Below are 15,956 nucleotides of genomic sequence, written 5' to 3' on the forward strand. Positions count from 1 at the left end.
ATGATGAAATAATCTTGAAATTTTTCTGATCAGACATTTTTAATAATAAATTACAAAGTATATTAGCATTATTTTGATGATTTTAATGACTTATAAAAGAGGAAAGGCTAATCATAAAAATTAATCTGATTTTGAAATTTGAAAAAAAGTATATATTTACTTTATTTATTTATTTTTATTTGTGAACTTGTTTATGCTATAATTTTTCTTGCTACCAAATGTTTAAAGTATTCTCTATTGGCTTGTGTTAATTAATCAATCTGATTTTTTGAACATCTTATTGAAGTCAAGTTTGTTAACCATGAATTACATAACAGTGGTCTGAATATTGGGTGCCATCTCAACATCATATAACATTAGGATTTTTCATAATTTAGTTCTTCAATTTGGAAGTACATTGTCAAAAATACTGAAACATTAATTTTCTATTCTTACATGAATGTTCTTATCAATGCAGGAAATGAATATTTAACAGACACAATGAAAACTCAAACAGCTTGTCTAAAGCAACTGCAAAGATCCAGCATAACTAAAGGCAGGTTTACACACGGCAATTCACAGCTGCTTGCAGTCACAATTAGCTGAATTGCTGGAGCAATTATGAAACAGCTCAGTCAGTCACCGGCTGCTTTCCTGACAATTTTCTACAGTCAAATAAGAAAAATTATCAATATGGAATTGAAAATGAGAACATTGTTGGAGCGTAAAATAACCACTGACTCAACCATTACTTATGATATATATAAATTATTTTAATTTATTTATAAGAAGAATGTAAAACAGATGCAGAATTAGTTTGTTCACATTGTCATGCAGGAAACCTGTTCAATCATTTCTTCTTTTCCCTTTCCTATTAAAAAAAGAAAAAATGTAAAATTACAATTATGGTAACCAGCTTATCGAAAGACTCCATGTTGACTGTATGTTCTGATGCAGCGGCCAGCCTAGAGGCTGCTCTCCATCATGTCAATGCTTTTGGGTGAAGCTTGCCGTCTGCTCCGGCAATTTGTTGTTGGCCCCATTTAAATCACATCGCCACTCTGCCTCCCTAAAAACACCTAAAACAGCAGCATAACATTCAGTAAGAAGAAATATATCATTTATATTTTAGCAACCATTGTGTTGGTTATGTCATCAGGAAATAATGAAAATTATATTTTAGGAATTAAATTTTTTTTAGAGAATTGAATTAAATCAAATAGCCTTAACAACTTAGTTGAGGAAAGAGGACACTAAAAATTTTTAAAGTGTGCTACACTGTTTTGAGTCACAATGAAAAGAAACTGTCTAAAGGACAAAAGTGGCATCATATGATTTTGTCACGTACCTGAATTTCATGGATTTGTATATTACTCAATTTTTAGTACCGATATATTTTTTTGTATATTCCTTCCTATTCACTGCACAATAAAGACAAAGATGGCTAATCTTAGGTTACTTAGACAATACTGAATGAATTACTAATGTATGACAAACTACATAAATAGTGTTGCTATATTTTACATAAATGAAATTTATATTGTTTGGGACATGTATTTTTACTGTTGAAGGGTAGTGAAAACTGAAGTCAATAATTGATAATTGTTAATAGATTACTATCATCAACTGATTCATATGAGGAGGATTTTATGTTAGTCTTAAAGTAGACCAAAGAATTTAACAGTATAGTTAATTATATATATATATAATTATATATATATAATATATATAATTCTTACACATGATGCAGTGGAAGATGTTTAGCTTCAAGATATGTTGAGATAGAATCTTAACAGTAAAAAGATGTCCCAACAAAAAAATGAGATACCTATCCAAAAGACAACGATATGTTTTGAAATGCAACAAAGTAAAGCAGCCTCAAGGTTTGGATGAGGCTGGGAGGCATTACACTGCTATTGCCAAATAAATATTGTAGAATTCAGGCTCTTCATACCAAAAACTGACTTCATTATGTGTTTCTTGCATGTAATTTATTTTCTATATTTGTGTTATCGTGCACTTACAAGGTGGGATCTTGAAGAATACTTTTCTAGGCCATTCTGATGTATAGAATTTTCTAGGAAGATAATGATACCCTGCCCTATTTTGTCCCTTTTAGTCTGTCTCAACAACAGGTAGGGAAGACAAGGACATGATGTAAGAACTTCACACCTCACTGATGGCCTAAAATGAGGAGTGTTGACATATAATTGTTTTTGTACTAAATAAATCTTTGATGCCACTTTAACCACGGTAGTAATAATAAACGGCAATAAACAAATACGATGGACTTGATATATGTATACTGAGAAATCTAAATACTACTACATATACACTGTGATGTATTAGTGTAAAGATTTGTGAGAGGAAGCTAAACCCAGTATGAAAAGAGAATTAATTCTTGTCTTACTGTGCTATATGTTCTTGAATTTACAGTTACATATGTTGATGAGATAAACAATTTTTAGGCACTTGCTGGGACCAACATACTGGCTGAAAGAAAAGTACAACTACAAGCTCTGTCAATGCAGCATATGGAAATTATGCATCAGCTACCCAAGACCCTCTTCCAACTTTTTTTTTTTTTTTTCTTTCCTTGTTTTGAGGAAACTTTTAGTAATGACTGAAATGGGATTTGACTTGATAGAGAGAATGATGTGAGGCTGAAGTTATCAGGATGACAAAAATTAGCTGGCATATGTGAAAACTTTTATTTTATTATGAAATAGAAGAAAAGAGAAGTGTTAAAGACCGAAGGGCACTGAAGCACTCAGGCTTAGTATACAGATTACACAGTAGATGCTCTTTGGTTTATGCTCTACTGTATAATTAGGAGCCCTAGGCCGGGTGATTCTTTTATAGAGGTTTGTGCAGGAGAGATGAGAGTTTATGTTACTGATCCTTTTTCTATCATGAGAAGTGTGAGTGGCAGGAGAGGATGAACAGGAAAGCTATGCATCTTACTGTTGTAATTATTTATCATTGTTTCATATTGAGTATAAAACTTTGTTTTCTTATTGAATATAAATTTTTTATAGAAGACAATTGAGACCATATAGATATTTAAAAAAAAAAATTTAAATGATGCTAATTTAGTAAAATGTGGATCATATGTAATTTATGACCTGTAAAAACTGTCAATAAAGACAAATATAGAACTGTGATTTTTCAAACCCTTTACTAAAGATGAAATGTGTTGTGGCAGTGACATCACAACTTTGATGAACACACACACACACATTATATATATATATATATATATATATATATATATATATATATATATATATATATATATATATATATATATATATATATATAACATCTGCATGGGCAATGTGGGTCCCTAACGAGGGGTGAAGAGCCGCATATCAAACTGTAATGCTTCATTCATGACGCAAGACTGTCTGAAACATGCTGGCGGAAATAGCAATCTTTATTACTTACCTATTTATTTATGCATTTATTTGTGTAACGTAGTTCTGCAGTTGTCATTCGTTTTATTTCATTATTCTGCTCTTGGTTATTAGCAATTCTATTCGTTTAGCAGGCGTGGAAAAGAGAGGTGACTTTTTTCATTTTCTCCGCTCTATGATATACATAATTATCTTGCTAATCACAAGCGATCGCCAAAAACACTTCAAGGCTATAGGAAGAGTGCGCAGCTCCGCCGGGCACAAGTGTTGGTGCCTTTCCGGCAGCAGGTGTGCCACAGCTGCCTGCTGCGTCAACAAAGCCTGGCTCACCAAACCAGTGTGCATGGTGTCTTGAAATCACTAGTGAGAATCCAACTTGTGTAGCTGCCAATCAGAGTTAGCATTAACCCTCCTCCCCCTACGATTTTTTTTTTTTTTTATCCACCTGAAGATCAGGTTTTCCATCATATTGATATGATTTATGGATGTAGGCTACAGACGGCTCCTTACTCGACTAGCAGCTTTTAATAGTTTTAATATATTTCAATTGTTGTTTTTCATTTTTCACACAAGGATTGTTTCTGCACTCCCTTCAGCCCTCAGTTGAAGAGTTCACGTCTAACGATATTGCGGGAGATTTACAAATTTCTTTTTAGTAAGCGCAACTGATGTAACTACATAATGGTGCGTCCCTCATCACCTGGTGGCGAGTGGGGTGCCATGGTGCCACCTCGCCCGTCAGTACACCACGGACAGGCGGCAGCATCACGTGTGGGGCTCACCCGGGAGTGTGCACACCAACCTTTATTTTACCTTTTGCTAACTTCAGTCACTGCGGAGAACTGCAGGCTCAAATACTGCCTTCTTTCTGTTTTTTCCTCTCCCTCTCTCAACCCTGCTTGATTCACATAGTTTGGTGTTCTTTATATCATAGTTCGAGAATAACTGCGACACTGTGTGTGTTAATGCGGGCTGTAAAAGGTGTGGCAGCAATCACCTGACTGCTACAACAGTGACGCCGTTTAGTGATCCGACCACCAACCCGCACCTCACGCCCGCCTGTTGTTCCCCGCATCGCACGCTCGCTCACACCCTGGCTGACGACACACAGGGACCCAGGCGGGGAAGAGTGAACATTGATACTTAGTGCTGATCACGCAATCTTGTTCCTTTCTAGTGCAGTTTTGCCAAAGGCAGTGAAGTTGAAAATACCGAAAGAACTGTCCACTAATTTCTTGTTTCCCTATAATGAATGGAATTTCGTTACAGTTACTAAATGGACAGATATTGTATTGGTGACTAATAACTATTTCCATTTTCTTTTGGTGCACGTTATACGGAAGTCGGTTAAGTAGAAGATAAGCAAAAAGTCAGAAATAAACTGATATTTGCGGTGAACGTGACAAGTTTCAACTGCAACATTATCATCGCCTTGAAGGACGTAACTGAGCATTTAAAGAAAAAAAAAAAAAAAAAAAAAAAAAAAAATACATTAATACTCGCCTGAATCTTGTGATTAGTTTGAACTGCATAAAAAAAAAAAAAAACGGATATTGGGTAAGTTCAGTGACCCATTTGAATTTGAATTAGGTAGCCAACTATTCGACAAGATGCTCCGGGAAAGCTCCGTGCCATACTCGAGTTTGCCGCAAGAGGAGGGTGAACAGAACTACATCACTACCCGCACATCAGGGCCTGGCGAGCCGCACACCACCATCAAGAGCCGCCTCGCACCTATTATCGTGATCCTCCTGCTGATATGCGGCGTGCCCCTCATGATCATCGCCCCGCTGGCACTGACCGGGGCAGTGAGCGCGTCGAGACTTACGTGACCCTCCCTCACATCTCGGGGGAATCTGGGCAAGACAAAGGGGATGGTGTCAATAGCAATGAAACCTTACTCATCAGCTCACTACCGATTTTCACACCGCAAGTAACGAATCCCATCCCCATTAAGAATACCACACCCAAACCCCGCGTCCCGGCTCCCCCACCCACCACCACAACAACATCCACTACGACTACTACCACCACTACCACTACACCTACTACTACTACCACCACCACCACCACTCCTGCCCCTATCGCCACTGATCCTGTTGAAATTATTCCCGCTGCTTCCGGTTCAAAGTCCCCCGTGGAAGGAGCCATCGAGGGAAGCGGGGAAAACCAGACAGTAGCCGAGGCTGAAACCACCGATATGCCAGATTCCCAGAAGGTACATATATTTTTTGTCTACTTTTGGTCTACTCTCTACTTTTTTCATTATCTACTTATTCAGTTTTATTTTTATTTCTTTGATCTGTTCCTTTAGAGAATATTTTCGTGCATTAAAACATGTCTCGGTGTACGTACTTAGAACACCTACGTAAGTCACTTAAAAGGGGTGAGTAATGCGCAGGTGTTCCTCAGATAGGCAGGTGTACCGGCGCTTTTAGTGTTGCCAGTTAGAACATTACACGAAACTTTACCATTAATATAAATGCACACTTTTCCTCACGGCTATTATGCTCCACGCAGTTATCGCTCTTTGATGGAAGCACGTCAGATACAGCGTCGTCACTTCCTACTTGACTGGTGAAGACTTCCTAGTAAATTACACCACACCCACACCCACACCCACCCACACACACACACACACACACACACACGTCTCTCGTTCATCGTCCTCACTCCCATGCTCTTCTCAATGCTTTATCTCAGTATAATCGTAAGTATTTATTAATTTCTTCGTTTTCTTTCTTTCAAATTACAGAATACATGCCGTGCTTTAACAAGTCTTTATATGTTGCTTGCTGAAGACGCTTACTTAAGTATTTTGGTAATCATTAGACGGTGTTCTGTCTCGTACATGTCTGAGTCTTCATTAGGATCGGAAGCTTAATGAATTATAGACCAGATCACACCTACGTTATAACAGTGACATACAAGATTAAAATCCCATGAAAGGTTTCGTAAAATTGAAAAAAAGAAAGAAAAAAACTCGTACTTCTTTTTCAGTAATGGACAGAATTTTACATGTGAGCAATCAGCATCACTATTCAGAAACGCCCTACTCTCTCACCACGACAATTTTCCAAGGCCACAGAGACGATTAGCCGAATTCTCAAGACATTTTCTTCTTTCAATAAACTAGAAATTTTTGCCAATCAATCAATCAATAGAATCATGAAAATACCCTTAAATAATACACGAGTATCTTCAACTGAAGTCTTTATGAAAGCAGTGATGGTGAGAGAGCGAACCGTTTTAGAATGTGAGCCAAGGCTGTATGAAGTTGAATTCCAAATGAGTATTGCAGTAGGACTCGTATTTTGAAACGCTTTGCTCTATTACGATGGCACATTTCAAAGACCACAGAGATGATTAGTCAGGTTCTCAAGAGTTTCTCTCCCATCCAAAAGGTAGAATTCTAGTTAATGTCACCAGAAACCTTAGAAACCTTTTGAATGCAGAGGAGACGCGGTGCAGAAGTGTTTCAGAAGATGATTTTAGATTTTAAATGTTGTCTTTCATTTCTTAAGAACACTAAGACCTGTGGTGGCACCATTCAACTAAATACAATGACACAATGTAATAATACAATAACAAAAAACATTATACACTGTGACTACCAATGAACCCTTTACTGCACCACCAGGGTCACGAGGACGGCTCAGGGATTGGCGGTGGCAGTGTTGACATCCCCTACACCACCTTGCAGACCTTCAACGGCATGATGGTGAGGCTCAGACACCCAGGCAGTAAATAGCGACTCATTACACAAATACACACTTACAGTATGACTTTTAGAATGATTGCTTTTCGTCTAATGCTTTGATTTTTAATTTTCTTTGCAGAATGAATGTATTAAAACCTCTTTACGGGTACTTATATGGTTTATAAGGTTTCACAAATGCTGCCTCTTATGCTATTCACGGTGTCTTCCTATTGTAGCTGCCCTCTTCTCGAAAAAAAAAGACAATTAAGTAAAGGAGTGGCCTGAGCTGTACTTGACACCACCAAGGCCTTGTCGCACTATCAGTAGGCAAGTGTGATGACTCAGTATAAGAGTGAGGAATGAGTGAAACTGATCATGTAGGCTGGCTGAACTGAAGCTCGCTAAACTCCATCTGAACAACGCTCGTCAGGGGAACTGCTGCTATGTGCGTTTGACCACTCCACTTGCCCTCTGATCTTGTGACAATGCCTTTACTCCTGAATACATACAATCATGTTTGTTTCCCTGTTTGTACGCGCCGCAGAGCAACCTGATGTCGAAGCACGAGTGGTGGACGCTGGCGATCCTGGCGGTGGTGGCGGCCCTGGCTCTGGCTGCCGTAGTCTCTGCCGTCACCTGGATCATTTATAACCGCATTGCCTCGCGCCGCCGCAGGACCAACTTAGAGGTGAAATTCTGTCTCAACAAAGAATATGAGGTGCTTGCTGTTTGTCGTACGTCTGCTAATTAGTGTGGCGGTTAATCTTGTTCATCACTGTCTGACTTCTAGCTGTTTGGGATTATTATAATTTCCTTATTTCCTTACTTAACTGGCTTACTCTGCTTTCTGGTCCAGTCTGCCTCATGTTTACAAGCGCACCCACACACACAGTCTTGTGAAAACAAAAGAAGGGAAACCTTTCTCTCCTTACTTCAATAGTCACATTTTGAATATCAACACTGTCTTAACATGTCAATGGTTCACTTGCACAGGCAAAGGTGAACCGCAACTGTATCTGTCACGCTTTACCCTTCGTTTCCAACAGAAAGTGATAACCGATTTGCAGTCCAAAGACAAAGTTGTGCTGCTCAACTCTGAAGATTCTGAGGACGAGGCATAGGCGCGCGGCACACCCCGTCCCCTGCGACCTGCACGGGATCTCCTGGCGTGCTGTGACGTCTGATTACTGTCCTGTCTGCCACACCATTACATCGTACGCTTATAATACATCTTATCTATTCCAGCTGATGTGATCGTTGGTTTGTGCGTGTTTTGTCAATGTAATAACATGTTTCTCTAAGCTATTCATGTTTTGTAGTGCAGCGAGTTGTCATTAGCTCTTAATTATTGTACATCTTTCCATCCATTCATCGTTTTCTACGAAAATAGAAAGTAATAAATTGGCAAGATTTTCTCACACGTAAGGCTTACTTCGGTTTGCTGACGAAACTGACGGAGGCAGTCACAATTTTTTTTTTTGTTGCAATTAAGGTTAACATCTATCCTTCATTATAGTGTTAAGTTTAACTGCTGCTATATCCAAGTTCCATTATTTACATATGAACACAATTCACTTGTCACGGGTTTGCCGCGCAAACCACAGCAATCCAAGAGACCGTGAGGAATTTTTGTAAGGAAAGCTAGGTTTGGAAAGTCTTGGGTAGCTTCTTGCCAAAGCAGAGCACCCAAGGAGATGGACATAACTTTGGACACGCGTCCGGCACACGCTCGCTGCTAGTGGACAGAGGGAAAGGCGTAAGAATACTGGGCATCTTTCTCGGCTTCGTGCCACCCTGAGCTGACCCTTGGCTTGTTCATTCCGTCCCTGTAATTATTCAGAGTACTAAACTATACAGTGTCCATTACAGAACTGAAATCACTAATGTTGGTACTTTTGTATAAATGGCAAGACGTAGTATGTATGTATACGCCATACTGTTTCCATGTGCATTAGATTTGAGTGAAAATAACTGTGGTATCAGAGTGAGTGAGTGAAGGCACGTCCCTCCTGGCTGGCGAGCATGGAGACAAAAGGCACTCACTCCGCACTTTTTTGTTTCTAGATCCTTTTCTTAGCGTGTGTTTTTTTTGTTTAACTTTTAATAAAATATATAACCATACTATAACAGTGTATGTTCTATCATACAACTTGGTAATGCTCATAAAGGGATTAACAGCAATAAGAAGAGCTAAAAAAAAAAAAAAAAAAAAAAAAAAAAACAGCAGCATCACCACCACCACCAACAACAACGAACAATTCTGGTGGCACAATGATGGAAATCCACACCTCGCCACCAGCATTGCCGGGAGTCACGCGCGGTAAGACCCTCTCCACCACACACAAACACGTCCGCGTCACGAGGGATAATGCTGGCCGCCACTAAGTAAACCTCGTGGCCATGACAACTATTCAATTCAGTGTACATTCAAGTAAAACCAAGTTGCCTTCCTCTACATAAAGTAACGAAACAAGCACAGCACACCACATACTCTCCGCTCAGTAGATCCATGAGGGTTTTGAAACAAGCACACAAAATGATAGTCGTTTATTTTGGTGTCCCCGATAGAGCAACTACTGACCCTTCACCAACCCGCTTAGCACACAGGAATATCAACTCGACTGGGCACACAGGCAACACGTCCTGCCTTGAGCATGAGTGCGTACCCCATCACACCTCGCGCCACTAATGCTGCACACGAGGCGCTGACTTGGTAAAGAACGTCAAATGATCATAAAGATAAAAAATAAAGACCCAGTAAAGAAGCACAACGCCAAGCTACAACTTACAAACATGACATTAAGATAAAAAGTTAAGGGTTATATTTCACATTTTTTTTTCTTTTCGAAGCTTGGCAATGCACTTGGATGACAATAAACAAAGAGAGATAAGAGTGAATGTTGACAGTTGTGCCCAGGAGTGGAGAGTATAAGTGGTCCAAGGGAAGTTGTCATATGCACAAAACTGAACCTTAGAGTATAACATTAACATATCTAGCTTTTTTTTATGCAAGAGGGAAAAGCTGGCCAAGGGCAACTAAAGAGTAAAAAAAAAAGCCCCTCTTACTTGCCAGTCCCCAGTTGTCTGTCTCACCAATGGAAGTTTTAGTACAATTTATTATTACACGCATAGTAGGTCTCATGTGTACGTGATGCATTAACTAAACGTATAATATTATCTCTCCACGAATCACAATCATAAACATGAGATTAGGTTGTCTTCTCTCTTCTCTCATCAGTACCAGATTCTGAGCATATCAACAACAGAGAACAATTACAGTAAACCTACAACACAATGCTCATGCTTATTTGGCAATGGTTCACACGACAATTATACAAGACGAAGATTTAGAAGTGCATTGTGAGTCAAGTGAGAAGCTTCCTGTTTCTCCCCTCAAACTGTACATGAACGAAAGCAAGCGGAACAATGCACCCATAAACCAGCGTCTTCATTCCCTGTATAACGTTGTGTTTCGAGCAAAATTAATTTTAGATGAAAAAAAAACACTTAAAATTATAGCTGCCTGTTGGGGCTGTCAATTCATAAGTTAATAGCATCAGTGTTAACTGTATAGAGAAGAGTTCACGGCAAGTGGTGAGTCACGGAAGTATAAGAGATGACCGTTACTGTGAAATCAATAACTAATCAAGAAGCAAATGTTTGAGAAATGAGCATTACAGTCTTTGGAAAGATACATCTCAGTCATTCACAAACTATTATCACGATGTCACGAGTGTACAGACTCAAAAGTATTATATAACAAAATGTGACAAAGCTAAATGTGGTTTTTACCCGACTCATTTTGAAAGATTTAGATAGAATTACAAAACTGGTGAGACCTTTTTGAAATTCTGATTCGCAACAGTGACATCAGTGCACCAGCCAGGTCAGGTTAATTCTTGTTTCCGAGTATTGCAAAATCCTGATTTCACTTTCCACAAGTATTAGTGAAAAGAGTACGAGAGTTTGTTATCCAGAGTAGATAAGCACACGAGGCTTATGGCACTAAACTATAGCTACACTATAGTGAGGATACAGACATTATGAAGGCAAGGTAGCATGTGTAGTCAAATGTGTAATACACGAAGCTTTTTATGGTTTTAGTGAGGTATTTTTTGCTATTCCGTCCAAAGCTCAAAGCAAGTGACATGCAGACTTAACTAATTTACTGCTAAGAGTGTGAAAAGTGAACAAACTACCAGTGACAGTGGCTGAACAGCGCAGACGCTTCGTTCACAAAGATAACTTTTAAAGGTTGCAGGTTTACCGCTTGAATGTTAACCATGGTGTGTTTAACATTCTCATGTGGTTTTGTGGCGCGACTCCCAATCATAGTGTCTGTATCCTTTGTTGCAGATTACAAATCTTTACTTTGTGACAAATTAAGACTTTCAACACATTCACAACTTAAGGAAAATGGTACAAAAACTAAACACAATCATTCAGCCAGTCATTCTCACATTACCATAACAAATAATTAGTCCTCTCCTGCTGTCACCTTCCGGAGTATATCTTATAAAAAGTTACCTACGTACTTAACAAGATAGTAAGATAAACTAGCACTTGCTGGTACAAAAAGAAGTAAGACCCTTAAATCACCGGCAAATATTGCATCGTAAGTCACGTCTGCCGCAGTATTGGTATCACCTAACACTTAAACTCACTCAAGTCGTCACGTCACGGATCGACTGAGCAGATTAATACTATGGACGGATTTTTGATAAGACACGAAGTGGAGGCAGGAGACTGGAGGGGAACCTTTGGTGGCGTCAGACAAAAAAGATTGAAAAATCCGTACGTTTAAAAAATTTCAGCATCTCACAATGGTAATGCAACTCAAAACATAATATCCTGAAGTACTATCAGTTTTAGTGGACACAAATTCGGTGCACACATGTGGAGTGTCATAATGTTTAACTGGTACCTTTTGTCTTCGTTCACCAATCGCTTTTCATCTGAGGTTACCAGTCAGTTCCCACCAGCGTCTCCCCAAGCACCACCATCACAACCTGTTAGTAGCGAGATGCTGAGACGGTAATCCTAATGCGATGCTGAGGTTACTGTGGACGTCTAGTAGGAAGACCCTCACTAACAAGAAGACAGCATTAATCTATCAGTAAAGCTGGTTATCTTCATCGGGCACACTCACCACTACCTTCCCGTCAGCCTCCCTCACGGTACAGCACCAAGGCCTCGATCCTCATTGAAAACTTAACATACACAGTCCAATCCTAATACATACATAAAAAAAGCACTGGTTACCTTCCTAAAAAGTAACATCATCAAGACCTACTGTAAAAAAAGAGCACACCGTTTCTTTCCTTCCTAACAAGTAACGTTATATTCTAGTACATAAATTTTTTGGCATAACATTTCCTAACAGATACAAAGACAATGTAAATAGCTAAGGGTAGTTCAGTGCTTGTGACAGAGCTCGTGCTTCGCTAAACAAGCCTCGTTCATTCCTCTGGTGGTTATCCTGCAGAACGTGAAAGTCTGCTAAACTTTACCTTCGCACTCTCTGAACATTGGACACATTAATGATTTACGCGTCACTACAAAGACAACTCCAATCATTGTTACACATCAGTGGCACCAGCAGAGCAGTGATCCCTGGACCACGTGTAACGAGCGGCAATTCAATAGTTTCCCCAATAATAATGTTCTCAATGTTGAGTTTTGAAATACTTTCCTAGTTACTGAATTCCTTACTAAGAGAAAAAGAAAGTAATCTACACGCGACCAAGAACTGACTGGTTATTCAATGCGCAGCAACAACCTCACCAAGAAAAAGATGGCCGCTAATCACTTGTTACAATAATTAATTTGGAAGATAAAGTCAACATACATTACGTTGGTGACTTCTACGATACGTGCACGAGTTCACCAGGCAAAGCATAACTAACCTACCCTCAGCCTGTCCTTGGTTCAGGTCAAGTGGTGCCACCGTCCCTCGCCAAGCAGCCGCGTCCGCCCACCTGCTGACAACGCCATGCACTGAGGCCGGGGGGCGGGGCGGGGCGGGGCGGGGAAGGCGTTCATTCAGGGTTTCGAACACGTCTAATCTGCTTCATGTACCGTGCCGTGAAGCGCTTCAGTTTGGAGTCTGTATCCCAGGAGTCTCACAAAGTTCGATTCGTTCGTGTTTGGGATTGAGTCTCACGCATTTTACAAACAAATTACGAGTAAAGGAATAAAGCTACACAACTTGCTACAGGCATGACCGCCGTCTAGGAGGAGTGGCTGTAGGCAGTGTTAGTGTACGGACTGGAATAAATAGAGGAGCCCGTGGTGGAGTCCTCCTTTCTTCTGCGCCGCCGGGAGATGAGGATGAGGATGGATGCGATGACGGCCACCATGAGGATGAGACCGGCGATGGCGATGCCGATGGCGAAGGTCTTGGGGGAAAGGCAGAAGGTGTTTGGGTCATCCTCCACTTCCTCCTTCACCGGCGACAGTGTGTCCGACGCTCCCTCAGGCTCCGGCAGCTGCAGGAAGATGTGGCGTTACCTCGTTGTGTAGTGGAATAATTTTCTATCAGCCTACATGAGTGCCTACTGCTGAGGGTACTTGTATATCTATCACAATGGCATTCAGTAGTCTCCCAACCTGACTTATACTGTATCACTGTGTAGATGTTAAGGTCAGGAGGTTACCAGTGGAGAAAAACTGAATGTGACTGGTAGTTTCTGAATGAGACTAGTAAACTGCTCATAAGTGATCTGCACTGTCTCATTACTTTCCTATAAGATCCTGAACTCATATTATTCTCTCATCATAAGTATTACACTTCTACTAACTCTACCGTGGAGTTCATGCATTTATTCTCATTACGAACACCGCCTGCATCAGATAACTATGAGCAGCTGCTGTAATGAAATGAATCTGTGTCATAACTGTCTAATTGGATTCGTTTTATTCAGTGCATTTAAAAGTTTCACTCCAACTCTGCAGCTGTGTGGGGAGGCTGGGTGTGGGAGGAGAAGGTGGGAGGGGAAGAGGGAAGGGGATACGGGTATGGGAAAGGGTTAAGGAAAGGAAGGGTGTGTGTGACTGTGTGTGTGTGTGTGTGTGTGTGTGTGTGTGTGTGCGAACAAAAGTATATATATATATATATATATATATATATATATATATATATATATATATATATATATATATATATATATATATATATATATATATATATATATATATATATATCTATCTATCTAATATATATATATATATATATATATATATATATATATATATATATATATATATATATATATATATATATATATATAACATCATATCTGCATAGCTAGGACGAAATTAAGGCTCATTACCAGATAATTAATTCCTTGTAAACATTGTCGTGTGGAGAAAGAACCCTTATTCACAAACACACATGGGCGACTATTCCTTGCAGCGTGTGAGTGAAGGGAAGAAGTTAAGCTGGTAATTAAACTTTAAACGCAGACAGTGCTTTACCTCCTCGTCCTCGTTGACATAGAGACCAGTGAACACCTCAATGGTCAGGTTCTCGTCCACCTCAGCCTCCACTTCACGCAGGTCACCGTTCCCATCCACTTCCACGTCCCTACGACGACGACGGCGCAGGACGTTCTCGCCATCCACGCACAGGGGCGGCTGGAGGTGAGGGGGTGAGGGGGGTGAACATAGGGTAGGGCATAAAAGAAGTACAAACATAAATATAGTAAGAACACGAATTAAGAATACCAGCAGAGATGTCGGTAATTTCTAGATAAATGAAAATGAGGGAAAATGAAAGGTGAAACATTAGTGTGGCTTCAAAAAGTGAGTGATAAGACTTGTACTATAGATCTACCATATGCACGTCATGAGGGTTTACAACAGGAACTATGTGATTACAAGCAAAGAACGTAATTAAAAGTTAAATGAAGATTATCATAACACACATGAACACGATTAAACACATGCAAAAACAAATTATTAGAACACACATAAAAAAAGGCAAAAATAGGAACTTAGTGAGAAATAATTAGAAAGAAACAATAATAACAAAAGAATGAATGAAATAAAATAAAAATAAAATAAATAAATAAAGCACAAAAGAGAGACGCTTAAAGACAGCAAAGAAGAGAAGACGCACGTTACGAAGTGAAAAACAAAACAAAACACAAACTATTACAAGAAGGCAGAAACAATGAGGCACCCACCACGTCATCACAGCCCCCGGCGTTCTTGATGCAAAGCTTCACGTTGCACTGGTAGTAGACAGACGAGATGTAAGGGAACTTGTGAGCCTGAAAGCGGACAGTCGCCGAGGTCTTGGACGGCGAGTACTCCAGGGCACCAAAGATTTCGTAGTCGACAGGGCATCTGGAAAGTGTGTACTTGTGAGGCCACAGTGTTGGTTAAGCTTTATTGTTCACTTCCAGTACATGCAGTGAAGGGGAAGCTTCTTAAGTACCGGTTTAATGAGTGAACTGAAGAATGCGTTAAAGTATCGTTCATTAAAAACTTGTTACTGATTATTCTTCGATTTTTTATGAAACTATCCATGATGATACAAATGATGATGGTGAAGATAAGATGATGATAATGGTGAAGACTATCATGACGATGAGGGAATAGCCCGAGAGTCCAGCGTGTACTCACCCGTCACTGTTGATCAGCATCTGCTCTCCCCAGCCCAAGCCGTCCCGCACCAGGCAGTCCGTCACCTTCATGCCGTAGATCTCCTGGTCGTCCAGCGAGATGGACATGGTGAGCGGGTCGCCGATGCGCACGTTCTCCGCCACCAGCTTCTCGTCAGGCGTGCCGGCGAAGATCCTCATGTAGCAGCCGGGCATGGGCGCCGTGGCGGTCAGCGGAGTGGTGCCAACGAAGCT

The 15,956-nt window shown here is 40.1% G+C and overlaps 3 protein-coding genes across 16 annotated transcripts in view; 2 read left to right on the top strand and 1 right to left on the bottom strand.

Annotated features, from left to right (window-relative positions):
• LOC123499426 (protein LSM12 homolog) overlaps window positions 1-3,137 on the top strand; it is a 15,746-nt gene extending 12,609 nt beyond the window's left edge. For 5 of the 8 annotated variants that reach the window (XR_006672984.1, XR_006672985.1, XR_006672983.1 and 2 more), the window contains one exon: window positions 2,448-3,137. The gene's annotated coding sequence lies outside the window, so the exon portion shown is untranslated. The other 3 variants (XR_006672982.1, XM_045247427.1, XM_045247429.1) reach the window with 1 other exon arrangement.
• The window catches only part of LOC123499423, a 124,642-nt gene that overhangs the window by 2,759 nt on the left and 105,927 nt on the right, over window positions 1-15,956 (bottom strand). For 5 of the 7 annotated variants that reach the window (XM_045247421.1, XM_045247422.1, XM_045247420.1 and 2 more), the window contains 4 exons: window positions 15,724-15,954; window positions 15,282-15,444; window positions 14,572-14,730; window positions 9,628-13,583 (listed from right to left, as the gene is read on the bottom strand). In XM_045247421.1, the coding sequence (XP_045103356.1) occupies window positions 13,326-13,583; window positions 14,572-14,730; window positions 15,282-15,444; window positions 15,724-15,954 (811 nt within the window). In that variant the 3' untranslated portion in view covers window positions 9,628-13,325. Of the gene's footprint in view, window positions 1-5,129; window positions 5,252-9,627; window positions 13,584-14,571; window positions 14,731-15,281; window positions 15,445-15,723; window positions 15,955-15,956 lie in introns of those variants that run through there. The other 2 variants (XR_006672981.1, XR_006672980.1) reach the window with 2 other exon arrangements.
• On the top strand, window positions 5,155-9,219 carry LOC123499425 (cell wall integrity and stress response component 4-like). The gene is made up of 4 exons (XM_045247425.1): window positions 5,155-5,613; window positions 7,036-7,116; window positions 7,640-7,783; window positions 8,142-9,219. Exons 1-4 carry the CDS (start codon window positions 5,155-5,157, stop codon window positions 8,214-8,216), a joined length of 759 nt encoding a protein of 252 aa, XP_045103360.1. The 3' UTR covers window positions 8,217-9,219.

The sequence above is a fragment of the Portunus trituberculatus genome, chromosome 49 (assembly GCF_017591435.1).
Source record: "Portunus trituberculatus isolate SZX2019 chromosome 49, ASM1759143v1, whole genome shotgun sequence".
Lineage (NCBI taxonomy): Eukaryota > Metazoa > Arthropoda > Malacostraca > Decapoda > Portunidae > Portunus > Portunus trituberculatus.